The sequence below is a fragment of the Scyliorhinus canicula genome, chromosome 12, assembly GCF_902713615.1.
Source record: "Scyliorhinus canicula chromosome 12, sScyCan1.1, whole genome shotgun sequence".
Classification (NCBI taxonomy): Eukaryota; Metazoa; Chordata; class Chondrichthyes; order Carcharhiniformes; family Scyliorhinidae; genus Scyliorhinus; species Scyliorhinus canicula.
Genome location: NC_052157.1, coordinates 21648860 through 21673216, shown reverse-complemented (window position 1 = coordinate 21673216; position 24357 = coordinate 21648860). Strand labels below are relative to the sequence as shown.

The 24357-nt window shown below is 47.9% G+C and overlaps 1 protein-coding gene across 8 annotated transcripts in view; it reads left to right on the top strand.

Annotated features, from left to right (window-relative positions):
- Window positions 1-24357, top strand: part of sema6dl (sema domain, transmembrane domain (TM), and cytoplasmic domain, (semaphorin) 6D, like) — a 379666-nt gene that overhangs the window by 307592 nt on the left and 47717 nt on the right. Inside the window, exons 1-2 of one of the 8 annotated variants that reach the window (XM_038813914.1) lie at window positions 18513-18789; window positions 19396-19571. The exons of 6 other annotated variants lie outside the window; for them this stretch is intronic. In XM_038813914.1, the coding sequence (XP_038669842.1) occupies window positions 19485-19571 (87 nt within the window). In that variant the 5' untranslated portion in view covers window positions 18513-18789; window positions 19396-19484. Of the gene's footprint in view, window positions 1-18512; window positions 18790-19395; window positions 19572-24357 lie in introns of those variants that run through there. One more of the 8 variants, XM_038813919.1, reaches the window with a different exon arrangement.

Here is a 24357-nt window from a genome sequence, read left to right as displayed (position 1 = left end):
ACACCTCAATAAGACCATCTCTTAATCTACTCTGCTTCAAGGAGAACAAGCCCAATTTCTCCAATCTTTACTTGTATCTAAAATTCCTCATTCCTGATATGGCTTTAGGGCCTCACGGTAGCATGGTGGTTAGCATCAATGCTTCACAGCTCCAGGGTCCCAGGTTCGATTCCCGGCTGGGTCACTGTCTGTGTGGAGTCTGCACGTCCTCCCCGTGTGTGCGTGGGTTTCCTCCGGGTGCTCCGGTTTCCTCCCACAGTCCAAAGATGTGCAGGTTAGGTGGATTGGCCATGCTAAAATTGCCCGTAGTGTAAGGTTAATGGGGGGATTGTTGGGTTACGGGTATGTGGGTTTAAGTAGGGTGATCATTGCTCGGCACAACATCGAGGGCCGAAGGGCCTGTTCTGTGCTGTACTGTTCTATGTTCTATGTTCTATGATATCATTCTAGTAAATCGCCTCTGCACTCTCTCCAGGGCTTTTTCATTCTTCCTTAAATAAGGTGGCCAGAACTGAACACAATACTCCAAATGTGGTCTGACCAATGATTTGTAGAGGTGTAGATTCGCTTCCTTGCGTTTATACTCTACACCTCTATTTATAAACCTAAGGATGCGGTAAGCCTTCTTAACAACGGTTTCAACTTGCCTGGCCACCTTCAGAGAATTATGCACTTGAACCCCAAGGTCCGTTTTCCCCTGTACTGCCCTCAAACTTGTACCATTGAGCCTATATTGTCTCCCCCATCTCAAAAGACGTAGATTCTTAAGCGTAAAAGAGGCAGGTGGATTCAGGTAGAGTTCCAGAATAAGGTAGCTTAAGGCTCTGGTTTATTTTTTATCCATCAAAGCCTCATAATATTTACAGACATCACTGTTGGCCATTGGAAATGCCAAATTTAATGGGTAGAATTGATGACAGAACATCGTTCTCTCTCCATTAAACAAATACTCTTACAGCACAGTACTTCTGAACTGTACAGGAATAAAGTTATTCTTGATGGAGGTTTCAGACAGATTTACATTGATTTTCTCCCTCCAGTATACATCATATTAACACATCCAGCATTTAGAAATGGAAATGGCATGAAATTGATTACTTTAAGTGTTACCACAAAATAATGGATTTTTGCACATGAATGATTTTCCTCCCTCTCTGTGGGAGAATAGGGATTCTGGCGATACATAATCATTTTAAGCATTGATAATGTTGCATGATAACGGTGTGAGATTTCTAAATGATTCTCTTTGTCCGTGGCATTATTGATAATGTGTTTTCTGCCTGTGTTCCTGCTCTAGGCCATCTACACAAAAGAAAGCAGCTCACCGCATTGACAAGTACGATTTATTTTAAACAGAACGCGGCGATTAAGTGCAAATCTTCCTGACATTAAACAAATACAAGACATGGAGATATTTTTATGTTCAAATAACTTTTTATTGAAAGAAAATGCACATGTCTTCATCATATTCCGACAGGAATGTGAATGTGTGTGTGTGTGTCGAATGCAAAGTTCAGCTTCACAGGAAGAAAACAATCTTTGGCCTTAACACAGTAAGATGCCAGTGCTATTGCTCCTACCTTGGTTATGTTAGCAGTGGCGCTAAGCTATTTAAAATAAATAGTTTAACCTCACCATTGAAAAGGTGGGAAGAAGATTTTGAAACTAACTTGTATCCCTCACTTGTGTGACAGTGTAGAACCTGCATGCCACTATTGTCTCAAATGGATATTGGTGCAATTTCTGGATTTTTGTATGGTGTTGATTGATGGAACCATCAATTCACCAGACACGTGTTTCCGATATGAACCTAGGCTTTGATCGACTTACTTCAGAGCCAGCCTGTTACCCGTTGATGAACGCTTAGTGAACTCAGGCTGACTCTGGACAAGGGTTTTTATACAGCAGCACTAGGGGGAGGAGTCATGGGCAGAGCCAAGGGTGGAGCCCAGTACAAGTTCCTGAGTACTCCCAGAGCTACTCCCCCTAGTGGTTGGATAACGCTACTGCGCTTACAAAGACAGTGTGAATTATCATATCATATATATTACATTCACCATATTCACCCCCTGCAAAAAAGTCCAGCGGGGGGTGGTGGTCTACAACGTCAGTCTGTCCGGTGGTCGAATTGTCCGCTGTGATCTGCGGAGCACCGGGGTTGCAGCCTCTTGCGGTGTCTGGATGGATGTTGTGTGCTGGGGTACGATGGCGGACTCCAGGGAGGGTTGTATCCGAGCTTCATACTCTCCTGGTTCGACTGGGGGCGCTGGGGGCTGGCCGGCGCGGGTGCGCGGAACTGGTGGAGCGAGCTTGTGGGCTCGGGCGCGCAAGGGGGCGGCAGCATAGGGTGTAGGGTGAGAGGTCTTTCTATGGGGGTAGAGGGGGTGCTGGATCCGGCGGGTGCCAGATCCCTGAAGGATACCGTGTCCTGACGGCCGTCAGGGAACTCGACAAATGCGTACTGGGGGTTGGAGTGGAGCAGGCGCACCTTTTCAACAAGGGGGTTGGTTTTGTGCGCCCTGACGTGTTTCCTCAGAAGTACGGGGCCCGGCGTCCTCAGCCATGCCGGAAGTGAGACCCCCGTGGTAGTGCCCCTGGAAAAAATGAAGAACCTCTCGTGAGGGGTCTGATTGGTCGCCGTGCACAAAAGGGACCTAATAGCGTGGAGCGCGTCTGGGAGGACTTCCTGCCACTGGGAGACTTGGAGCTTTCTAGACCGGAGGGTCAGTAGGATGGTCTTCCAGACCGTCGCGTTCTCCCTCTCCACCTGCTCGTTCCCCCTGGGGTTGTAGCTGGTACTGACGCAGCTCGTCGCTCATGAAGGACGAACCCCGGTCGCTGTGTATGTAGCTGGGGAAACCAAACAGAGTGAAGATGCTATGCCCTAATGACTGTGTGGGAGGTCATGTCGGGGCACGGGATAGCGAATGGGAAACGGGAGACCTCGTCTACGACGTTTAAAAAGTAAACGTTCTTGTTAGTTGAGGGGAGTGGCCCTTTGAAATCATTCGTGAGGCGTTCAAAGGGCCTAGAAGCCTTGACCAGGTGGGCCCTGTCTGGTCTATAGAAGTGCGGTTTGCACTCCGCACAGATTGGTCAGTCCCTGGTGACCGCTTTTACCTCCTCGTTGGAGAAAGGCAGGTTTCGGGCTCTGATGTAGTGGGCGAGCCGGGTGACCCCCGGGTGGCAGAGGTCATCATGGATGACTTTTAATCGGTCGATCCGCGCGCTGGCGCATGTCCCGCGGGATAGGGCATCCGGAGGCTCGTTGAGCTTCCCGGGTCGATATTTAATATCGTAATTGTAAGTGGAGAATTCGATCCTCCACCTCAGAATTTTGTCGTTTTTAATTTTGCCCCTTTGCGAGTTGTCGAACATGAAGGCAACCGATCTTTGGTCGGTGATGAGGGTGAACCTCCTACCTGCGAGGTAGTGCCTCCAGTAACGAATAGCCTCCACAATGGCTTGTGCTTCTTTCTCGACTGAGGAGTGTCGGAGTTCTGAAGCGGAGAGGGTACGGGAGAAAAATGCGACTGGTCTCCCTGCCTGATTTAACGTGGCTGCAAGAGCTACCTCTGAGGCGTCGCTTGCTACCTGAAATGGGGTGGATTCATCCACCGCCCGCATGACCGCTTTGGCGATGTCCTCCTTGATGCCGTCGAAGGCCTGGCGTGCCTCTGCTGACAGGGGAAATCGTGTGGCCCTAAAGAGTGGGCGGGCTTTGTCCGCATATTGAGGGACCCACTGGGCGTAGTAGGAGAAGAAGCCCGAGCACCGTTTGAGGGCCTTGGGGCAATGGGGGAGGGGGAGTTCTAAGAGGGGGCGCATACGGTCCGGGTCTGGGCCCAGGACTCCGTTTTCCACGACATAGCTGAGGATGGCTAGTCTGGTTGTGCGGAAAACGCATTTCTCCTTGTTGTACATGAGATTCAGTTTCTGTGCCGTCTGGAGAAAACGGTGGAGGTTGGCGTCGTGGCCCTGCTGGTCATAGCCGCAGATGGTGACATTGTTCAAGTACGGAAACGTGGCCCGCAGCCCGTACTGGTCCACCATTCGGTCCATTGCTCGTTGGAACACCGAGACCCCATTAGTGACGCCGAAAGGGACCCGGAGGAAATGGAAGAGGCGGCCATCGGCCTTGAATGCCGTGTAGTGCCGGGCGGGTTGGGAGCTGGTGGTATGCAGACTTCAGATCCACCGTGGAAAAGAGCCGGTACTGGGCGATCTGGTTTACCATGTCTGCAATCCTGGGGGGGGGATACGCGTCGAGGAGTGTAAATCTATTTATGGTCTGACTATAGTCGACAACCATGCGGAAATTTTCCCCGGTCTTAACGACCACCACCTGAGCTCTCCAGGGACTATTGCTGGCCTCTATTATCCCCTCACTGAGTAGCCTTTGGACCTCTGCTCTGATAAATACCCTATCCTGAAGGCTATACCGCCTGCTACGAGTGGCTACGGGTTTACAGTCCTTTGTGAGATTGGCAAAGAGAGGAGGGGGGGATTCGCAGCGTAGCGAGGCTGCAGATAGTGAGTGTGGGGCAGGGGCCCTCCGAAGCTGAGGGTGAGGCTCTTGAGGTTACATTGAAAGTCTCGGCCTAATAAGAGTGGCGCGCAGAATTCAGGCAAAACGTAGAGTTTGAATTTTGAGTAGCTAGCGCCTCGGATTGTGAGTGTCATGGCGGTGCACCCCTGGTTCTGGACCGAATGGGAGCCTGAAGTGAGCGAGATAGTTTGCTGCACGGGGAAAACGGGGAGCAAACAGCGTCTTACCAGGTCTGGGTGTATGAAGCTCTCAGTGCTCCCGGAGTCGAAGAGGCATGGCGTTTTGTACCCGTTGATATGGACCTCTGCCATCGGGTTTCGTAGATTCTTTGGTCGTGATTGGTCCAGGGTGACCGCGCTGAGTTGCAGGTAGTCGGCGGCTCGATCAGCTGTGCTGGAGTGGCCCCGTGATGACTGCCCTCTGAGTTCATAGTCGTATTCTTCCGCTGAGTTGTCCGAGCGTCGAGATGCAGGTCGGGCCCGAGGATCGCACGTGGCAGGCGGCGAGGAAGATGCTGTCCAAGTTGGCAGCCCCCATGAGTCGCACGTGGCCGGCCGCGTGGTGGAGGTTTTCCAAGATGGCGGCCCCCATGGATCGCACGTTGCTGGAGGGGGCGGAGTCGGGGCATAGGCCGCAGCGTTTCAGGCCCCGCGGGCCTGCGAGTGAGGGGAGCGATTACTTCGAGTCACTGGGGAGTTGGAAGCTGGGGCCCTTTTAGGAAGGCACACTCTTGCGTAATGGCCTTTTCACCCGCAGCTGCTGCAGGTCGCGTTGCGGGCCGGGCAGTGCTGTCGCGGGTGCTGGTTCTGGCCGCAGAAATGGCAGGCTGGAGCAGCATAGTGGCTGGCTGGAGCAGCATAGTGGCTGGCTGGGGCAGTATGGTGGCTGGGCGGCCGAGTAGCACAGGCCTGGGGGAGTCGCTGGCCGGGGGCCCATGATTGGGTTGCAGGGTCCGCGGGGAATGAGTTAAGGCTGCGGAAGGAGACCTCCATCGTGGTAGCAGCTTCCACAGTCGTTTCTAAATCCTGGGCCCCCTTTTCCAGCAGTCGTTGGCGCACATTGTTAGACCTGAGGCCCGCTACAAAAACATCGCGTACAGCAAGTTCCCTGTGTTCAGCCGCGGTAACCGCTTGATAATTACAGTCATTGGACAAATTATTGAGTTCCCTTAGAAATTCGGCAAGTGATTCTGTCGGCCGCTGGCAGCGAGTCGTGAACACATGGCGAGCGTAAACTTCACTACTAGGCCTTACATAAATTTTATCGAGAACTGCTAGCACTGCAGTATATGAACTGGCCGAGTTTAGTTGCGTAGGGATTCTGTGGCTCACCCTCGTGTGCAGTAGACTTTGCTTCTGATCCTCTGTCGTTTCGGCTGTGCTCACTTCGGCCAGGTAGGCCTTGAAGCACCGCAGCCAGTGGGAGAAGATTTCTTTAGCCTCTGCATCCTGCGGGTCGAGTTCCAGGCGTCCAGGCTTGAGGGCCGATTTCATGATCGATCTTTACTGTTCTTAAGTCGATTAAATTGATGGTACCATCAATTCACCAGACACGTGTTTCCAATATGAATCTAGGCTTTAATCGACTTACTTCAGATCCAGCCTGTTACCCGTTGATGAACTCTTAGTGAACTGACTCTGGACAAGGGTATTTATACAGCAGCACTAGGGGGAGGAGTTGTGGGCGGAGCCAACGGTGGAGCCCAGTACAAGTTCCTGAGTACTCCCAGAGCTACTCCCCTAGTGGTTGGATAACGCTACTGCGCTTACAAAGACAGTGTGAATTATCATATATATATATATTACATTCACCACATTGATCTCCTTCATGTTTGTACAATTAACCTTCCTTGTATTAAGACCATAAGACATAGGAGCGGAAGTAAGGCCATTCGGCCCATCGAGTCCACTCCACCATTCAATCATGGTTGACCACAGGTATTACACCACAGGTGGATAAGAGTGGTTATTCTCATCATTTAAAGATAGTCCATTCTTGCCATTTAATGTGCTGCCGCCATTTTTAGCCCTTGGAGAGCAATAGTTTTTTGTTTATTCATTCAAAGGATTTGGGTTTCACTAGCTAGACCAGCGAACATTGCCCATCCCTAATTTCCCTGGAGAAGATGGTGATAAGATGCCTTCTTCAACCGCTACAGAGTAGGTACACCCACAGTGCTGTCAGGGAAGGAGTTCCAAGATTTTGACCCAGCGGCAGTGAAGGAACGCCAATATATTTCCAAGACAGGATGATGAGTGACTTGGAGGAAACTTCCAGGTGTTGGTGCTCCCAGGTATCTGCTGCTCTTGTCCCTCTCGATGATAATGGTTGTGGGTTTGGATGGTGCTGTCTAGGAGCCTTGATGAGTTCCTGCAGTGTATCTTGTAGACGATATACACTCCTGCTACTGTTTGTCGATGATGGAGGGATTGAATGTTTGTGGAAGGGATGGCAATCAAAGTGGGCTGCTTTGTCCTGGATGGTGTTGAGCTTCTTGTGTGTTGTTGAAGGTGCATTATCCATTGGGTTGACAAGTGACACGTAACAGTCGGGCCACACAAGAGCCATGCAATGACCATCTACAACAAGAGCGAATCTAATCATTGCTGCTTGACACTCAATGGCATTACGATCACTGAATCCAAACATACAGACATTAACATCGAGAAGGACAAGGGCAGCAGATATATGGGAACACCCCCACATGGAGATTCCCCTCCAAGCCACTCACCACCTGCCGCAGACATAGGAATCAGGATGGGACATGGCCAGTAGATCCCAAGAGAGGTCTCGACCAGGATTCCCGACGGTCGTTATGCTTCACGGGATCTAATGAGATCTCATGAGACATCGCAATCTGTGGACGGGACCCAGACCCACATAGCTAAAAGAGCTGAAAAGCTCACTTAGCTATGCCGCTGTCAGTTCGAACGGCCACCTGACATCCATCAGCCTCACCGAGGAGACCCCAGCCAGGCACCATTTGGCACTGATCCCCACAAAAGGGGACCAGGCGGAATGGAACTTGGGTGGGGGGGGTGGTCTCCCAGGCGATAGATGGCCCCCAGCTGGCACCTTAGCACAGCTGGTGCCACCCAGGCACCTTGGTACTGCCAGGCTTGCACTCTTGCAGTGCCAACTGGGTGCCATCCCAGCACTGCCAGGGTGCCCAGGTGGCACTAAGCCTGGCAGGAGTACTGCCTGGCTGGCATGTCAAGGTGCCAGGCAGGCATTTATCTTGCACCAGGGATCAGGCCTAGAGGTGACCTACTGGCCCTGATCTCCTCAGTGCACGATATGCGGACTCGGGCGGGGGGGGGGGGGGGGGGGGGGGGGGGGGGTGGCTTCCCCAGCCAGGAGGTGGAAAAAAACCAGAGTGCGATAGATAGTGGGGTCGTTAAGCGCCGGGAGCAACCTCTCGAATCCTGCCCAGGACGGGCACTTTTGTTCTAATTAAATCGCAACCCCAGTCTAGCATGTATGTCCTTTGGGACTTGACCAATTCAGTCTGTATGGGTAATACCCGAGCCACTCTTGATGGTGGACATTGAAGTCCTTGCGACCCTCTGTGCTTCCTTCAAGTGGTGTTCAACATGGAAGAGTACTCATTCACCAGCTGATAGGGGTGTTACGTGGTAGACAGGAGAAGGTTTCCTTGCCCATGTTTGATTTGATACCGTGAGAATTCATGATGTCAAGAGTCATTATTGAGAACTCCCAGGGCAATTTCCTCCTGACTTTATAATACTATCTTAAAATCATAGAATCCCTACAGTGCAGAAGGAGGCCATTCGGCCCACCGACCCTCTGAAAGAGCACTCTACCTAGGCCAACACTTCCCCGCCTCATCCCCGTAACCGTACCTCATCTTTGAACACCAGGGGGCAATTTAGCATGACCAAGACACCTAACTGCACATCTTTGGACTGTGCCACCGCCTCTGCCAGAGCTGTCTTGATGGTGGGACAGGACATGTCCAGGAATGGTGATGGTGGCGTCTGGAACATTATCTGTAAGGTATGATTCTGAGAGTACAGCTACGTCTGGCTGTTTCTTTTTTTTTTAAATAATTTTTATTGAAAATTTTTGAATTTATACAACAACAACGAACCATAATAAAATACCAAAAATAACAATAATAATAGCAATCATAAACATTCGCCCCACCTCCATGAACAAAACAACATATTAACAACAACGCAAATTAACACAGTATTAAGTTACATAATAGAAACTACAATAAGGAACACCCCCCCCTCCCCGGGTTGCTGCTGCTATTGACCAAGATACCTATCTTTGAGCCAGGAAGTCCAGAAAAGGCTGCCGCCGTTTATAGAACTCTTGTACTGATCCTCTCGGGGCAAATTTGACCCTTTCCAATTTTATAAATCCCGCCATGTCACTGATCCAGGTCTCCACACTTGGGGGCCTCGCATCCTTCCACTAGCAGAATCGTTCATCGGGCTACTAGGGACGCAAAGGCCAGGACACCGGCCTCTTTCGCCTCCTGCACTCCCGGCTCTACCGCAACTCCAAAAATCGCGAGTCCCCACCCTGGTTTGACCCTGGATCCAACCACCCTCGACACCGTCCCCGCCACCCCCTTCCAGAATCTTCCAGTGCTGGGCATGCCCAAAACATATGGGCGTGGTTCGCTGGACTCCCCGAACATCTGGTGCACCTGTCCTCACCCCCAAAGAACCTACTCATCCTAGTCCCGGACATGTGGGCCCAGTGCAGCACCTTAAATTGGATGAGACTAAGCCTCGCACATGAGGAGGAAGAGTTGACTCTCTCCAAGGCATCCGTCCAAGTCCCGTCCTCTATCTGCTCCCCGAGTTCCTCCTCCCATTTAGCCTTCAGCTCCTCCACTGACGACTCCTCCACCTCCTGCATTACCTTATAGATGTCAGACACCTTCCCCTTTCCGACCCACACCCCCGAAAACACTCTGTCCATCGTCCCCCGCGAGGGCATCAAAGGGAATCCCTCTACCCATCGCCTAGCAAACGCCTTTACCTGCAAGTATCTGAACATGTTCCCTTGGGGAAGCCCAAATTTATCTTCCAGTTCCCCCAGGCCCGCAAACCTCCCGCCAATAAACAGGTCCCTCAATTTACTGATGCCCACCCTTTGCCACCCCCTAAATCCCCCATCCCTGTTCCCTGGAATGAACCGATGATTGCCACCCAGTGGAGCCTCCATCGAGCCCCCTGTTTCCCCCCTATGCCGTCTCCACTGTCCTCAGATTCTTAGGGTCGCCGCCACCACCGGGCTGGTGGTAAACCTCTTAGGGGAGAGCGGCAACGGCACCATTACCATGGCACCCAGGCTCGTACCTCTACATGACGCCATCTCCATTCTTTTCCACGCCGCCCCTCCCCCCTCCATCACCCATTTACGCACCATTGACACATTGGCCGCCCAATAGTATCCCAAAAGGTTGGACAGCGCCAGCCCGCCTCTATCCCTCCCTCGCTCCAGGAAAACCCTCTTCACTCTCAGAGTCCCATGTGCCCACACAAAGCTCAAAATACTGCTAGTCACTCTCCTAAAGAAGGCCCTGGGGATAAAGATGGGCAGGCACTGAAAGAGGAACAAGAACCTCGGAAGCACCGTCATTTTGACGGACTGCACCCTCCCCGCCAATGACAATGGCAGCATGTCCCACCTCTTGAACTCCTCCTCCATCTGATCTACAAGTCTGGTGAAATTATGTTTGTGAAGAGTCCCCCAGTCCCTGGTCATTGCACCCCCAGGTACCTAAAGCTCTCCCCTGCCCGCCTAAGCGGGAGCCTACCAATTCCTTCCTCCTGGTCTCCAGGGTGCACCACAAACACCTCACTCTTGCCTAAATTTAGTTTATAACCTGAAAAGGTCCCAAACTCAGCTTGCAGCTCCATCACCCCCGGCATCCTTCCCACCGGGTCCGCCACATACAGTAACAGGTCATCGGCATACAACGACACCCTATGTTCCTCCCCACCTCGTACCAAACCTCTCCACCTCTCTGAATCCCTCAACGCCATCGCCAGCGGCTCGATTGCCAGTGCGAACAACAAGGGGGACAGGGGGCAACCCTGCCTGGTCCCTTGGTAAAGCCGGAAGTACTCCGACCTCCTCCCATTCGTGGCCACGCAAGTCATCGGGGCCTCATATAGCAGCCTCACCCATCTAATAAACCCTTCACCAAATCCAAACCTCCCCAACACCTCCCATAAGTACCCCCACTCCACTCTATCGAAGGCCTTCTCCGCATCCAGCGCCACCACTATCTCTGCCTCCCCCTCAATCGCCGGCATCATGATGACATTCAACAATCTCCCCACATTCGTGTTCAGCTGCCTTCCCTTCACAAAACCTGTCTGGTCCTCGTGTACAACCCCTGGCACACAGTCCTCTATCCTGGTGGCCAGGATTTTTGCCAGCACCTTGGCATCTACGTTGAGGAGAGATATGGGCATCTGGCTGTTTCTTGACAAGTCTGTGAGACAGCTCCAAATTTGGCACAAGCCCCCAGATGCCAGTAACAAAGACTTTGCAGGGGCGACAGGGTGGGGTTTGCCGCTGTCATTTCTGGTACCTAAGTTGATGCCTGGTGGTCCCTCATTTTGTGCGCTTCATAGTAGTTGGATACAATGAAGTGGCTGGTAAGCCATTTCAGAGGGTATTTTAAGAGTTAACTGCATTGCTGTGGGTCTGGAGTCAAATGTAGGCCAGACCAGATAAGAACAGCAGATTTCCTTCCCTAAAGGATATTAGTGAATCTGATGGGTTTTTATGACAATCAACCTGATTTTAATTGAATTCAAATTTCACCATCCACCATGTGAGATTTGAGCCTGGCGGTCCCTGGAGCATTATCCTGGATTACTAATCCAGCGACAATACCACTACACCGCTGCCTCCTAGCTTTACACTATAGGTGTGCAGCCAAAGGTAGGTAATGGTTCTTTGTCAGCCAACTGCACTTCCTCGTAAACGGAGCGGAGGTTGTGGAAAACATTGGAACTATAGATACAGGGACCTGTGTTTCTGTCTGTTGACTGAATCTCAGCTCATGTACACCAGGGAGTGATCCTGCGGGTTAAGGAAGCCAGTTTCCTATAGGTGAACCAGTTCCTGTGTTTGTCTTCTGGGCTTTTACATTACACAGCAGACTTCCGCAGCACTGCAGGGATCAGTCTTGACTCATGGTTTGTAAGTGGGAGGGAAGTCCATTGAGGTTACGTTCCTGAAGCTGGATCTGAAAAAGCAACTTAAGCCAAGGCACAGAACAAAGCAGAAAGACTCGATCCCACTTCAGTCTATGCCTGTTGAGTGTAAATGTATGTTTTGTGAAGTCAGACATCTGTCTTATTAATTTCAATACAACTTGGATTTAAAGGATTTGAAGGTCTGCTCCTGGTATGGCAACAGCAGTGGCGCATTTTTCCTGCTGCTTTTTTGCAATGCTGGTGCAGACAGATGTTTGCCCCGGTTTTCCGCCATCTCCTCATGTCATTGCTTGTTCACCCAACTTAATGTGCATGATGAACGGGGAGCAAAGAGCTTGGGATATCCTGAAAGGAGCAGCAATGTGCTGGTCAGCTTCTTAAAGTGGTGCCTCCACTTTGTCACTGCAGCCAGGCTGGACGGTGCCATGTTCTGAGGTGGGGAGATAAGAGTGGGGAGACTGCTGATGCCCAAGAGATAAGTAGGACAGCCTCGGTTAGGCAAAGGCCTTGAAATGATGGAGGTCTAACAATAAAGATCAAATTGGACAGCTTTTATGCTCATTGTTTCTTACGGAACTCTCCTTGAACCTCTAACGGGATGAGCCTGGCAACAAGTGGCTCCTTGGAATTCCTATAGGGTAGGAATCAAGGTAAATGAACAGCCCAATTAACAATATGAGACGTGCATCGTGAACCAATGCAGGCACCAGGGATCTATCTTACTTCCTGAACTAATTATTATGTCGGCACCAAATGTTCCATTTTTCTGCTCTTTGCAACTAGTATCTGTCTGTGATCTGCTGGAATTTCATCCCCTAACTGCATAATGTTGCTTTTGAGTGTACTCTTCATAACCTATTTCTTTTCCATGTGAATTTGTTAAACAGCCTCCCAGAGGGGAGGTGGTAGCATTTGCTTAAGTGCCTTCTGTAATTATACTTGCTTTCAGATTTTCCTAGCTCTGATTTAACTGTGGAAATCCACTTCCTCCCAGAACATAAGTTAAACTGATTACGAACAACAAAATCCATTTGGGATGGGGGGAGGGGGGGGGGGGTGGCAAGTGGTATTTATATATTTTTTTAAATAGTGACTATACACGAGTTAGGATGAATACAAAAAAATATCATGTGAAGATATGACTTTGTTAAACACTTTTGTAAAGAATGAATCACATGATGTTCCAGTGCAGAAATAGGCCATTCAGCTAATCCAGTCTGTTTTTCTGCACAAGCTGGCTGAAATATAACAAACTGGTCTGTAATTGCCTCACTTAACTCTTTTTGAAGAGGAAAATTACATCTACCACCTTTCAGTTCCATACCCCCACCCCCGTAAAAAAGTTTGAATAATTATGGTCAGAACCACTTATATTTCTTGTGGCTCCGTCACAATACTAGGATGTAACCTGTCAGACCCCAGTGATTTGAATACCTTGGCCCAAATTTTCAGGATGGGTGATGATCTCCGAAGAGCCCGCGCCGATTCCAGCAGCCCCGATGCCATATTACGCTCTAACATAGAATTTACAGTGCAGAAGGAGGCCAGTTGGCCCATCGAGTCTGCACCAGCTCTTGGAAAGAGCGCCATACCCAAGCCCACACCTCCACCCTATCCCCATAACCCAATTACCCCACCCAACACTAAGGGCAATTTTGGACACAAAGGGCAATTTAGCATGGCCAATCCACCTAACCTGCACATCTTTGGACTGAGTGTTGATTGGCGAAAGGCAGGACTTCTGACACTCACCTGGGAGGAAGCCCCACCTTGGAGTGCTGTTGGTCAATCAGATTGACTCTCCAGACCGCTCCCCCCCCCCCCCCCCCCCCCCCCCCCCCCCCCCGCCACCCCGCCACCCCAGGCGTAGCACTGCAGTGGCCGAAAGAAGCACTGCAAGATGTTGCCTCACACTAAGGCCCGGTAACCGGAGGACAAAGTAAGTGGCAAGGGTCCCAGGGCGAGGAGGGTAGGGAAAGGCCGGTGCGGTTGCCAAGAAGTGACCAGGGTCTTGGCGGATAGGCGAGTGGGGAGGGATGTCCAGTGGTTACCGGGTCTTAAGGGGAGGGTGTCCCCAGTCAGAATGGAGCTTCTGATCGGTACCCACCTTTCCTGCCAGGATCCAACTATATTTATTTCTGTGTGCCCCCCCCCCCCCCCAACACACGATCTATCTCTGCCCACCAGACTACAATTGAGCCAAGATGGGAAACGGATATTAAGAGGCCACTCAAAAGACCTGCCCCCATCAGTGTAATTGCTACCCAGTCAGGGCAGGTGGAAAACCAGACAGTATCTCCTCCATGCAATTTCACCCCCTCCTCCCCCCCCCCCCCCCCCCACGTCAGAATCAGTGTTTCAGAAATTTGTTTCATATCATCTCTCTGAATGATATCCTTCCCTCGTTGAACTGTGCCAATCTCTGTGGTTCAAGTTCAAAACCACCTTCTCTACAGAAATAAAGGCACAGAACTGATTTGGTATTTCTCCCTTGCCACCAAAACATCGCCTCCTTTGTGGCTTTGTCTTTCAAATCTCTAGCTTTACAGCCTTCCCTTATTCGTCATTCCTTTTTCAAATCAGTTCTTCAGCAACATATCTTTCTTTCACGTTTACTGTTTAATATGTAGCTCACATGTCTAAGAATATTCCCTCCATCTGCTTCTCAATTATCAGTGAGGTTGAGGAAGGTGGCCTCACGGTAGCATGGTGGTTAGCATCAGTGCTTCACAGCTCCAGGGTCCCAGGTTCGATTCCCGGCTGGGTCACTGTCTGTGTGGAGTCTGCACGTCCTCCCCGTGTGTGCGTGGGTTTCCTCCGGGTGCTCCGGTTTCCTCCCACAGTCCAAAGATGTGCGGGTTAGGTGGATTGGCCATGCTAAATTGCCCGTAGTGTAAGGTTAATGGGGGGATTGTTGGGTTACGGGTATACGGGTTACGTGGGTTTAAGTAGGGTGATCATTGCTCGGCACAACATCGAGGGCCGAAGGGCCTGTTCTGTGCTGTACTGTTCTATGTTCTAAGGTACCTCTGCCCTCTCCCAGCTTTACTGTCTTCTTTCTGTCTGGCTTTGTCTCCTCGGTTCATTTCTAATCTGTTTTACAACCTAATGTTTCCAACTAGAACCTGCCTCGTCTTGCTTGATCTTGCTATGTGGTTCACCCTCCCCTGATGCCTTAGCAGTACCTCACTGCGTCTAGCCTTCCCTTGTTGAATGTTCACCAGAACGAAAGGCCCATTTCTTACTGCAGCTGGAATAAAGCAGCAGTTGGAAGAAAACATGGTGACTGTGGAACAATTTGTTTTTAAATGGTAACCGAAAACCCATCAGGAATGAATATTAAAGATGGTGAGCTGCCTCCCAGCAATGGAGGTCCCCAGCAACGGAACTCCCACCCACCGAGAGCCGCCAGCCAATCACAGGCCAGCTGCTCCTCTTGCCACCGGCAAGAGCGGTGGCTGCCGGAGTGGAGGGGGACGATTGGAGTCATGTGCATGGGAATGGCTTTCAACGGCCCACTGCCCCGCCCCTTCCATCCATCCCCACTCATCCCCTCCAACCCCACCGTGGCCTGATGTTGAATCCCTTGATTGGGCACGATGCCTGAACGAACTGCAAGCCCCCCCCAGAGGTGGCTCACGTATTTGGTTACAGGCCTTCCCAGAGCGCAGGAGACCCATGCGGCTTCCATTTAACCCCTAAGTGACCACTACATTGCATTAGGCTCAGGGATAATGGGTGGCAATTGTCTCATCAATTAGCTTAATTGACAACCCAGATCGTGGCTGGGAATGCCGTGTCAGCCTTTCCGCGCTCTCTGACATAATTGGGTGAGGTTTTGCCACTACCAGGAAATTTAGGTGGGGCTGGTTCCATGAGTAAGTGAGTTTGGATTGGATTTGTTTATTTTTACATGTTATGAGGTACAGTGAAAAATTGTTCTGCATACAGTTCAGACAGATCATTCCATATATGAAAAATAACATAGGGCAAACATAAACACACAATGTAAATACATATATGCATTCATCAGGTAAAGCGTACAGGAGTGTTGTACTACTCCGTAGAGAAGATGTGTGAAGAGATCAGTTCAGTCCATAAGAGGGTCATTTTGGAGTCTGGTAACAGCGGGGAAGAAGCTGTTTTGAATCTGTTTGTGCATGTTCTCAGACTTTTGTATCTCCAGCCCAATGGAAGAAGTTGGAAGAGTGAGTAATGCCTGGTGGGTGGGGTCTGTGATTATGCTGCCCGAAATACCCAAAGCAGCAGGAGGTGTAAACAGAGTCAATGGATGGGATGTGGGTTTGTGTGATGGACTGCCCCGTGTTCATGACTCTATAGTTTCTTGAGGTCTTGGGCCGAGCAGATGCCATACCAGGCTGTGATGCAGCCAGATAGGATGCTTTCTATGGTGCATCTGGAAAAGTTGGTAAGAGTCAAGGTGGACATGCTGAATTTCCTTAGTTTCCTGAGAAAGTATAGGCGCTGTTGTGCTTTCTTGGTCGTAGCTTTGACATGGGTGGACCAGGACAGATAGTTGGTGATGTGCACACCTAGGAATTTGAAGCTGTTAACCATCTCCACCTCGGTATCATTGATGCAGGTGGACAAGGACAGATTGTTGGTGATGTGCACACCTAGGAATTTTAAGCTGTTAGCCATCTCCACCTCGGTCCCATTGATGCTGACAGGGGTGTGTATGATACTTTGCTTCCTGAAGTCAATGACCAGCTCTTTAGTTTTGCTGGCATTGAGGGAGATATTGTTACACCATTCCACTAGGTCCGGGTCGGCCACCATTGTTCCTGCCTGCATTACATCCAGCCCATGGTCATTAAAAAACAGAAAGTTATCTGCTTGGAGTTGGATGGAGCAGTGTGAGTGGTGTTGAGCTGGAATTATGAATGGCAGGCAAGCCTATTTCAGTGTCCTTATCAAAACAATCATTCACCCAGACCACAATCATTAAATGTGTTGTGACTTGCTAAACCAGTAGTCATCATTTTATTTCATTTTTTGAAATCCCCTTTGAGTCTAAAAATTATGCTCTTGAGTGCTGGGGTGTGTCTCCATTTTCATCGGTGTTGTGAGCAAAGTAGAAGATTTTGTAGTTTGTTCATTCTTCGAACAGGACCTCTGTCAGCACATAAAATTCCAGCAATATATTAGTCTCTCTCAGTAGATCTACAACACTATTACAAGTGGAAAACCAAAATTGACTTCCCCCATTTTCTCTTGACTTCTCAGGTACATAACCCTAGTAGGAAGGTAAAAAAAATTGTACATCTGTTACATTCAACGTGAGCGTACAGTGATCTTAAGCAGATGTGAACTGTTGATGGTATCTGTAGGAGTAAATTTGATGGTCAGAAATCTGTCATTCAGAATATGTGCCATATGCTATTATGTAACTCATTAGGCGTGTGACTATAGTCACTTCAAATCTGTCAAGGCTGCTTTTTGTCAGGTGCCAGCTAATTTGACGGACTTGCATGTTATTGACTCTAGAATCATTTTAAGAAAGTGTAACAGCCTTGGTCCTATTTAATTGTTGCTTTTGTCCAACACAAGAGAGCTGACTTAATCCTGAAAATTTGATGATTTTGGAAGGCACAGCAAACTCATACTGACATTTTTTGGAGGTTCATATTTATCTTGTAATTTTCACATAACTGCTAGGTAGCTTGCACTTCAAGGAAGAACTCTGCAGCACTTATTGAACTTGTATCGCCGTTAAATAATTAACAAAGGAAATTGTATAGCTGGCCTCCATAAATAAGAACTTACTTAAAATTATAGCCGTCACGCATGTAAAAGTGTGTGATAACAGAAAGCTGACCCAGAACTCTCCTTGCATGCAAAAACTATGGTGGCTGCTGAAGTATGTGAAAACATTAGAAATCCATTTAGAAAAAAATGATTTTGAAACCATACATGGCTTGTGAACTGATTAAGACAGAGAGCGCTGCCAACTCAGGAAGGTTACTGCCAACTCTAATGGCTTTGAGCCTGCGTGTCTGCGAAGCAAATGGGATGTAGGAAACTGAAAACCTCAGCCATGTAGTGGGCTGTCTCAAGTTGTGACATTTGCACCAAACTCCATCCCTCGGCCTGCTTCTGGTGCAATTATTTTTTTTTTAACTAGACAACTAGTCCTATCTGGCTAATATTCTGAAAAGCTCATTTGGGATATATTTTTTTTAAAAACTGTTTGTGCTGTGCAATGCATGGTCGCTCAGGAGAAAGATTTATTATTGAAAGCTCAGTTGGAAAATGGGTTGATGCTTCGGTTAGAAGGGAACCGTATGACTTTGTGAGCTAGCCTCTCTCTGCAAAGTAGCTAGTGTTTCAGTTGCTGTTCTTCTTGGCAGTGGTGAACTCGTCCAAGAAGGAGGGAGGGAGGGAATAGAAACAGGGTTGTTATTCATTTCGATAAACATTATACTGAGCAAGGCAGGAGAGAATCAATTAGGGCCAGACCCAGTTGGTACTTCTTGACAGCAATGATCAGCTTTGATTCTAAATTAGCATATCATTTTTTAAAATGAAAATCCACATTTTACTTCGCCCCAGTCCAGCCCGACAAACCATACAACTCTGCCAAGGGTTTTACAGCAATCTTATTTGAGGTTGAGGGGCCACAAAAGGGTCACTGAGAGTTGGAGGCCTGACTTGTCGGCAGGAGGAGGAGGGAGGGAGGGAGGGGGAAGACACCAGACTGGGGGGAAAAAAACTCACATCATAGTGCTTTTAAAACGCAGGGCTGGAGAATGGGCGGTGGGGGACCCCCTGGCTGATGCAGGCTTATTGGTAGGCAGCCTGCTACTCTCTTGATGGATTGACTTCAGATGGATCAAATTACAACATTTGCCGTGCGTTGGTTTGTTTTTCTCCTGGCGTCTCTCTTGACTTGAAGGAGTTTGAGACAGGAGTTTGTGAGTCTGCGAGCTTCGGCCGTCCGGACAGTTCACCGTCAGGAAAGCGACTTTTGGTGGATATTGTGGGGAGGGAGTGACACATGAGGTAAGGCGTTAATGCTTTTCCTTTTATGTGATCGTTGCGTGGAAAGTTACTATTGAAAAAAAAAACTCAACCCAAAACGCTGTGGCATCCACAACACTGTGTCAGTGGCGCTTGGCGGGTGAATGGAGATCCGCGGTTTAAAGTGTCTGCAGAGGCGGCTGTCGGGGGGGGGGGGGGGGGGGGGAGCTGCAGGAATAGCGCGGCGAAGGGGCTATTTTTACTCGGGGTCTTTAACGGGTTTGTCCTTGGGAGTTTCTGGAAAGAATAACGAGTAAGTGCCGCGATCGTGCTGTGCTGCTGAAGCCCGAATATTTTTCAGGCGCAGGGTTGCAGCGTTGAAGCCCAGAACCTGGTTTGTTTTCAATGGTATGGGCTATTTTTTTATTGAGAGGGGGATGGTGAGGTACTTGGAGGGAGGGAAGGAGGAGGCGGGGGGTGGGGGGGGGGGGGGGGTGGAGGTTGCTGGCTGACATTTGATCACCTCAGAGCTTTGAAGATCAGAAAGCTTTCAGTTGGGTCTTCCCAAGTGGGCATTTTTAGGGCATTGGGGGTCCTTGTTTTTTTTTTATTTTGACAGCACAGTGCATGGGTTTTTCCAAACTGCAGCTGGATGAAAACAGTACTTCTGACCTGCCCTACAGACTTGTGGAGGAGGAGACTGAAGAGTTGATGAGAAGCAGTTGTGAAAGCAAACAATGGATTCTGTGAAGCTGTGGTTGGAAACATCCTGGTACAATGAAAGAACCTGGCAAACATCTGTGCAGATGGTTAAAAACAATGAGGTGTGTGTACAGTTGTGAAATAAGGTGAAACTTCAGCAGGAATTGGCTGTAGCAGCAGTACTCTTACAACGTTAAGAGCTGACAAGATTAAACACTACCCTTCAATAACCAGCTGAGAAGCTGCATCAACGTTAAAACACCTACTTGTTGGTTTTCTCTCGGACGGTCGTGGATCTCTTTCCCCAGAGAGCGGGGGAGGCAAGGCCATTGAATATTCTTCAAGACACAGCGAGATAGATTCTTGACTAACGAGAGAGTCAAAGGTTATCGGGGACAGGCAGGAAAGTGGCGTTCAGACCACAATTGGATCAGCCATGATCCTATTGAATGGCAGAGCAGGCTCGAGGGGCCGAATGGCCTAGTCATTCTCATTTGTCTGTTCGTAATATTGTATGCCTTTCCAACAAAGGAGGATGTTTACACTTTTTCTATTTAGGATGAGTGCTCCTCGGTTGGAGATAATCTGCGCCCCTCCAATTCTGGTTCTTTGATCATCCCTGAATTTAATTGCTCCACTGCCAGTGGCCATGTCTTCAGCTGCCAAGGCCCAAGGCACTGAAAATCCCTCCCCAAAACATTTCCAGCAACTCTCTATCTTAACTTTCCTCCTCTCCTTTGTTATGAGGCATTTTGTCATTGGCTCTCATACTATCTTATTGGCTCAGTGTCAAATTTTGTTTGATAACACTCCTGTGAGAAGTGCCTGGGGTCATTTACCATGTTAACGGTGCTGTGCAAACATTTTGACTACTGTGCTCCGTCTCTAACCTTTTTAATTGAATACCAGTCCCCACTGGGCTACATTATGGAGTACAGAGTCCATGTATATAGACCCTGAATGCAGGGACTGATTCTAAATCCAATTTAACTCATTGACGCTCTCATAGAAACCCATTTCCATGTCATGCATCACGCTTGATGGCAGCACAATTACCCAGTAGATTTGCATATACTCACTTCAGTACTTGTGCATTAAAAGATTGGTTTGTTTTACAATTTGTACATTCACTTTAGGCTAAGTGCTTGTTACATGCCCTTGCCAGCAGTAGTGACTGGTGATTCAACAATTTGGTTAGTGCAGTTCCTCCAGCCTGTGATCAAAGTGGGTGAAAGTTTAGAGTTTTAAAAAATGTTTTCAAAACGAATCTGCATAAGTTTACTGTCAGCAGTAGACAGTTCGGCAAGTATTCTGAGATGTTTTAGCATTTTTCATGTTTGGGATCTAATAGTTAATTTGTGCTTCCTAGCGTGCAAAGTTCTTTGGGGGAAAAGAAAGGTAAATCTTTTGCAATCCTGTTTTCCAGCACTGTAGTAAGTGCATCGTCAGGGCCCTAGTGCCCACTGAGTTAACTTTCCCAGAGTGGTGTTTCAAATGAACTTTTGTTCACCTTCTGTGTTGAAATAGTTGAACTGGCTGAAGGGCAGGATGAGAAAATGCATCCATTCATCCAGCTAGCTAGCATTACCTTGAATCATTGCACGGCATGTAACATTATGAGCCTTCTATTATTCACAACTGGCAATATCCTTGGATATAAGGAAAACTATATTTGATACCAGAATGAATTATGTAGGAGAAAATATACCCATTTACAAAAAGAAAGACAATTGGCAGAGTTAGAGCTTTATTGAACTTTTACACATCATCTGTCATCTAACTTTGTGGGCGGGAATTATAAATTTTTCAGTGGCAAAATACAACATCTTACTGTAGTTAGTTTAAAGTTTGTGACACTATTCGTAAGCACTGAATAAAAACAGAATAGTCAAAACAAAACAGACAGTAGCTTTCTTCAACTGATAATCTCTAGAGCATTTAAAGGAACTTTTTTTTTAAAGTACGCGTTGTAATTCAATTGATAAAGCCAGTCTGATAAATCATTAATTCTGCCATTGTGACGTATGTAATGTCACATTTTTAGTGGGGAAAGAATAAAGATAAAAATACATACCAATTGTTACATTCTATTATTCTATATTGCTGCATCAAACAATAATATGCATTTTATAGCACCTGTAATGTAGTACTGTAAAACATCTCAAGTCACTTCACAAGAGAGTGTTATCAAACAAAATTTGAACCAGGTCACACAGCGACATCAGGAAACCATGGTTACTGAGGTCAGTTTAAGGAATATTTTAAATTGAGAGGTGGAGAGGTTTAAGGAGGGAATTTCTTAGCTTTGGACCTGGGTAGAGAAAGGCACAGCTGTCAGCAATGGAAGCATGAAAACCACGGGCTCACAAGAAGACTTGAAGGAGAGTGGAAATCTCAGAGAGTTGCAGGAGGCTACGCAGATAGGGAGAGGTGCGGACATGGAGATATTTGAATACAAGGAGGGAAATTTTAAATTGAGGCGCTACTGGACTGAGAACTAATGCGAGTCAGGGACCACAGGGGTGATGGGCAAACAGGGCTTTTGTGCGAGTTAGGATACAGATTGTGAAATTTCATATGAGCTCAGATTTATGGAGGTTGCAAAATAGGATGTCAGCTCAGTTGTCTGAAAGCAACATCTGCATGGATGAAACTTTCAATAGAAGGTAGTGTTGAAATTCAGCAAATGATAAAAACCAGCAAGAGCAGAGGAACTACAAAATGTACCCATTTGCCATCAAAATGGAGCTTTGTTAGTTCAAGTTCTAATGTTTGTAAGAGTAGAAACGTTTTGTGTCAACACTAATAAGTGATCTGTTCCCTATTTCCACCTCATTTAGTTCCTTTTATCTACATTGCCAAGTAGCAGAATGAGCCAGTTAGATGTTAGCATATGCTTTCCAGTTATTTCTGAAGAAGGGGCAGGTGGTGGCACGGTGGTATTGTTGCTGGACTAGTAATCCAGAGACCCAGGGTAAATTCGCTGAGGATCTGGGTTTGAATCCCACCCTGACAAATCTGAAATCAAAAGTTTAACAATGGCTTGTCCATTGTCATTTGTCGTTAAAAATCCATCTGGTTCACCAACGTCCTTTAGGGAAGGAAATCTGCTGTCCTTACCTGGCCTGGCCTACATGTGAGTCCAGACCCACAGCCAACAAAACTCATATTAATTGAATTTTTTTTTAAAAGACCTTTTTAAACACATCCGTAAGGATTTTTATTCAGATGTTCCAATTACTCCATATGTAGTGCAGCTCCAGATTAGAAATTCACCCATGCGATAGTCATATCATGCACAGGTTTGCACAAGTGAACTACGTTACCTTGTGTTAGATATTTGAATATTGTTTATTGAGGAAGTATATATATTAAATTCTCTTTCATGTTGAAACAGGTTTTAGGATGAAAAAACTCAATTTGTCATTGGGCACCTAAAAGTAATGGAATAAATGTGCTGTGCTCGAGGCTGGCTTCCTCTTCCTCTTCAGAGCAGAGCTGAGATATATTGGCAAACTCTTGCTGTCATGTTTTTCACCATTGTTATAGAGCGGTTGCTGATTTGGATGGCGTATCAATACTGAGTGTAATGACATCGATGCCTGTTAGGACTCAAAACAGTCCAAAGATGTGCAGGTTAGGTGCATTGGCCATGCTAAGTTGCCCCTTAGTCTCCAAAGGTTAGTTGGGGTTGTGGAGATAGGGTGGGGGAGTGGGCCTGAGTAGGGTGCTCTTTTGGAGGGTCGGTGCAGACTCGATGGGTCGAATTGCCTCCTTCTACACTGTAGGGATTTTATAAAAACAGAGTTGAAATCCAACTCCTGGCTGAAATTTAAACTTGGGAGTTTCTACAGGAGGCAAATCTCAAAAAAAATTGTCCATAAATAGTCGTCAGAAATGAGCGGAACCTACCATGGGAGGAAGGGGACAGGGAGATTTTTCTCATCATTATATATTTTTATTTTAAGTCCAGTTAGGAACATTATTAGCCATAATCTGTGAAAGGTGTCTGTTCTACTCCTCCAATGAACAAAGACAAAGAAAATTACAGCACATGAACAGGCCCTTCGGCCCTCCAGGCCCACGCCGACCATGCTGCCCATCCAAACTAAAGTCTTCTACACTTCCAGGGTCCTTATCCCTCTATTCCCATCCTATTCACTTAATGGTGGATGAAAATGTGAACGGGTAGTTAATCTCTAATAAAAAGTTAAGTTTTAATTTGTTTTCTCATCTATCGCGATGAGTGGGTGATGAAAAGCTTGAACTGATCCCTCTTTTCTGCAATACTCACGTTCTGTCTGCATTTATTCATATACAGGGGGCTCTGTCCTCTGCCAGATGAAAGACCATGAAAAGGGAAATTGGTGATAAGTCATTAAGGAAACAAATATGTTTTTTTGGCCTTTACTGGGAATTTGCAGGTGTCTTTGTTGAATGCAAATAATGTTCCCGACTTGATTGTCGGGAATCGCGTCCTGTCACTGCTGGGAGGAAGGGATGTGCCACCCGTTTACGTCGGCGTAAAGCGCGATTTGGCTGTTCTCGCTCACACTGCCGAACCCAACCAGAACCTTTTCAGAAATTAGGAGATTTGTTTCTGCAGATTTGGTTTTGATATATCCCTTTAACACAACCTGCTTCACTGAAAATTCCACGTTTCATTTTAGCATCTACAATTCTCTCCAATTTTCATTAGATATTCATTATTTTTGTTTTTTCCTGTCCCGCATTCCATCATGTCAGTCGGGAGAGGAACCAGGAAGATAATGGAGCCCCAGCACATCCTCTGACTCTGCCACTTTGAAATCACCTGGTCACCTCAGCACGACACCAGGGAGCCAAAGAGCCCCTTCTCAAAGTTGAGGGCACAGACCGCTTCCCCTGAGTGAAATTGTCGTGGTGGTG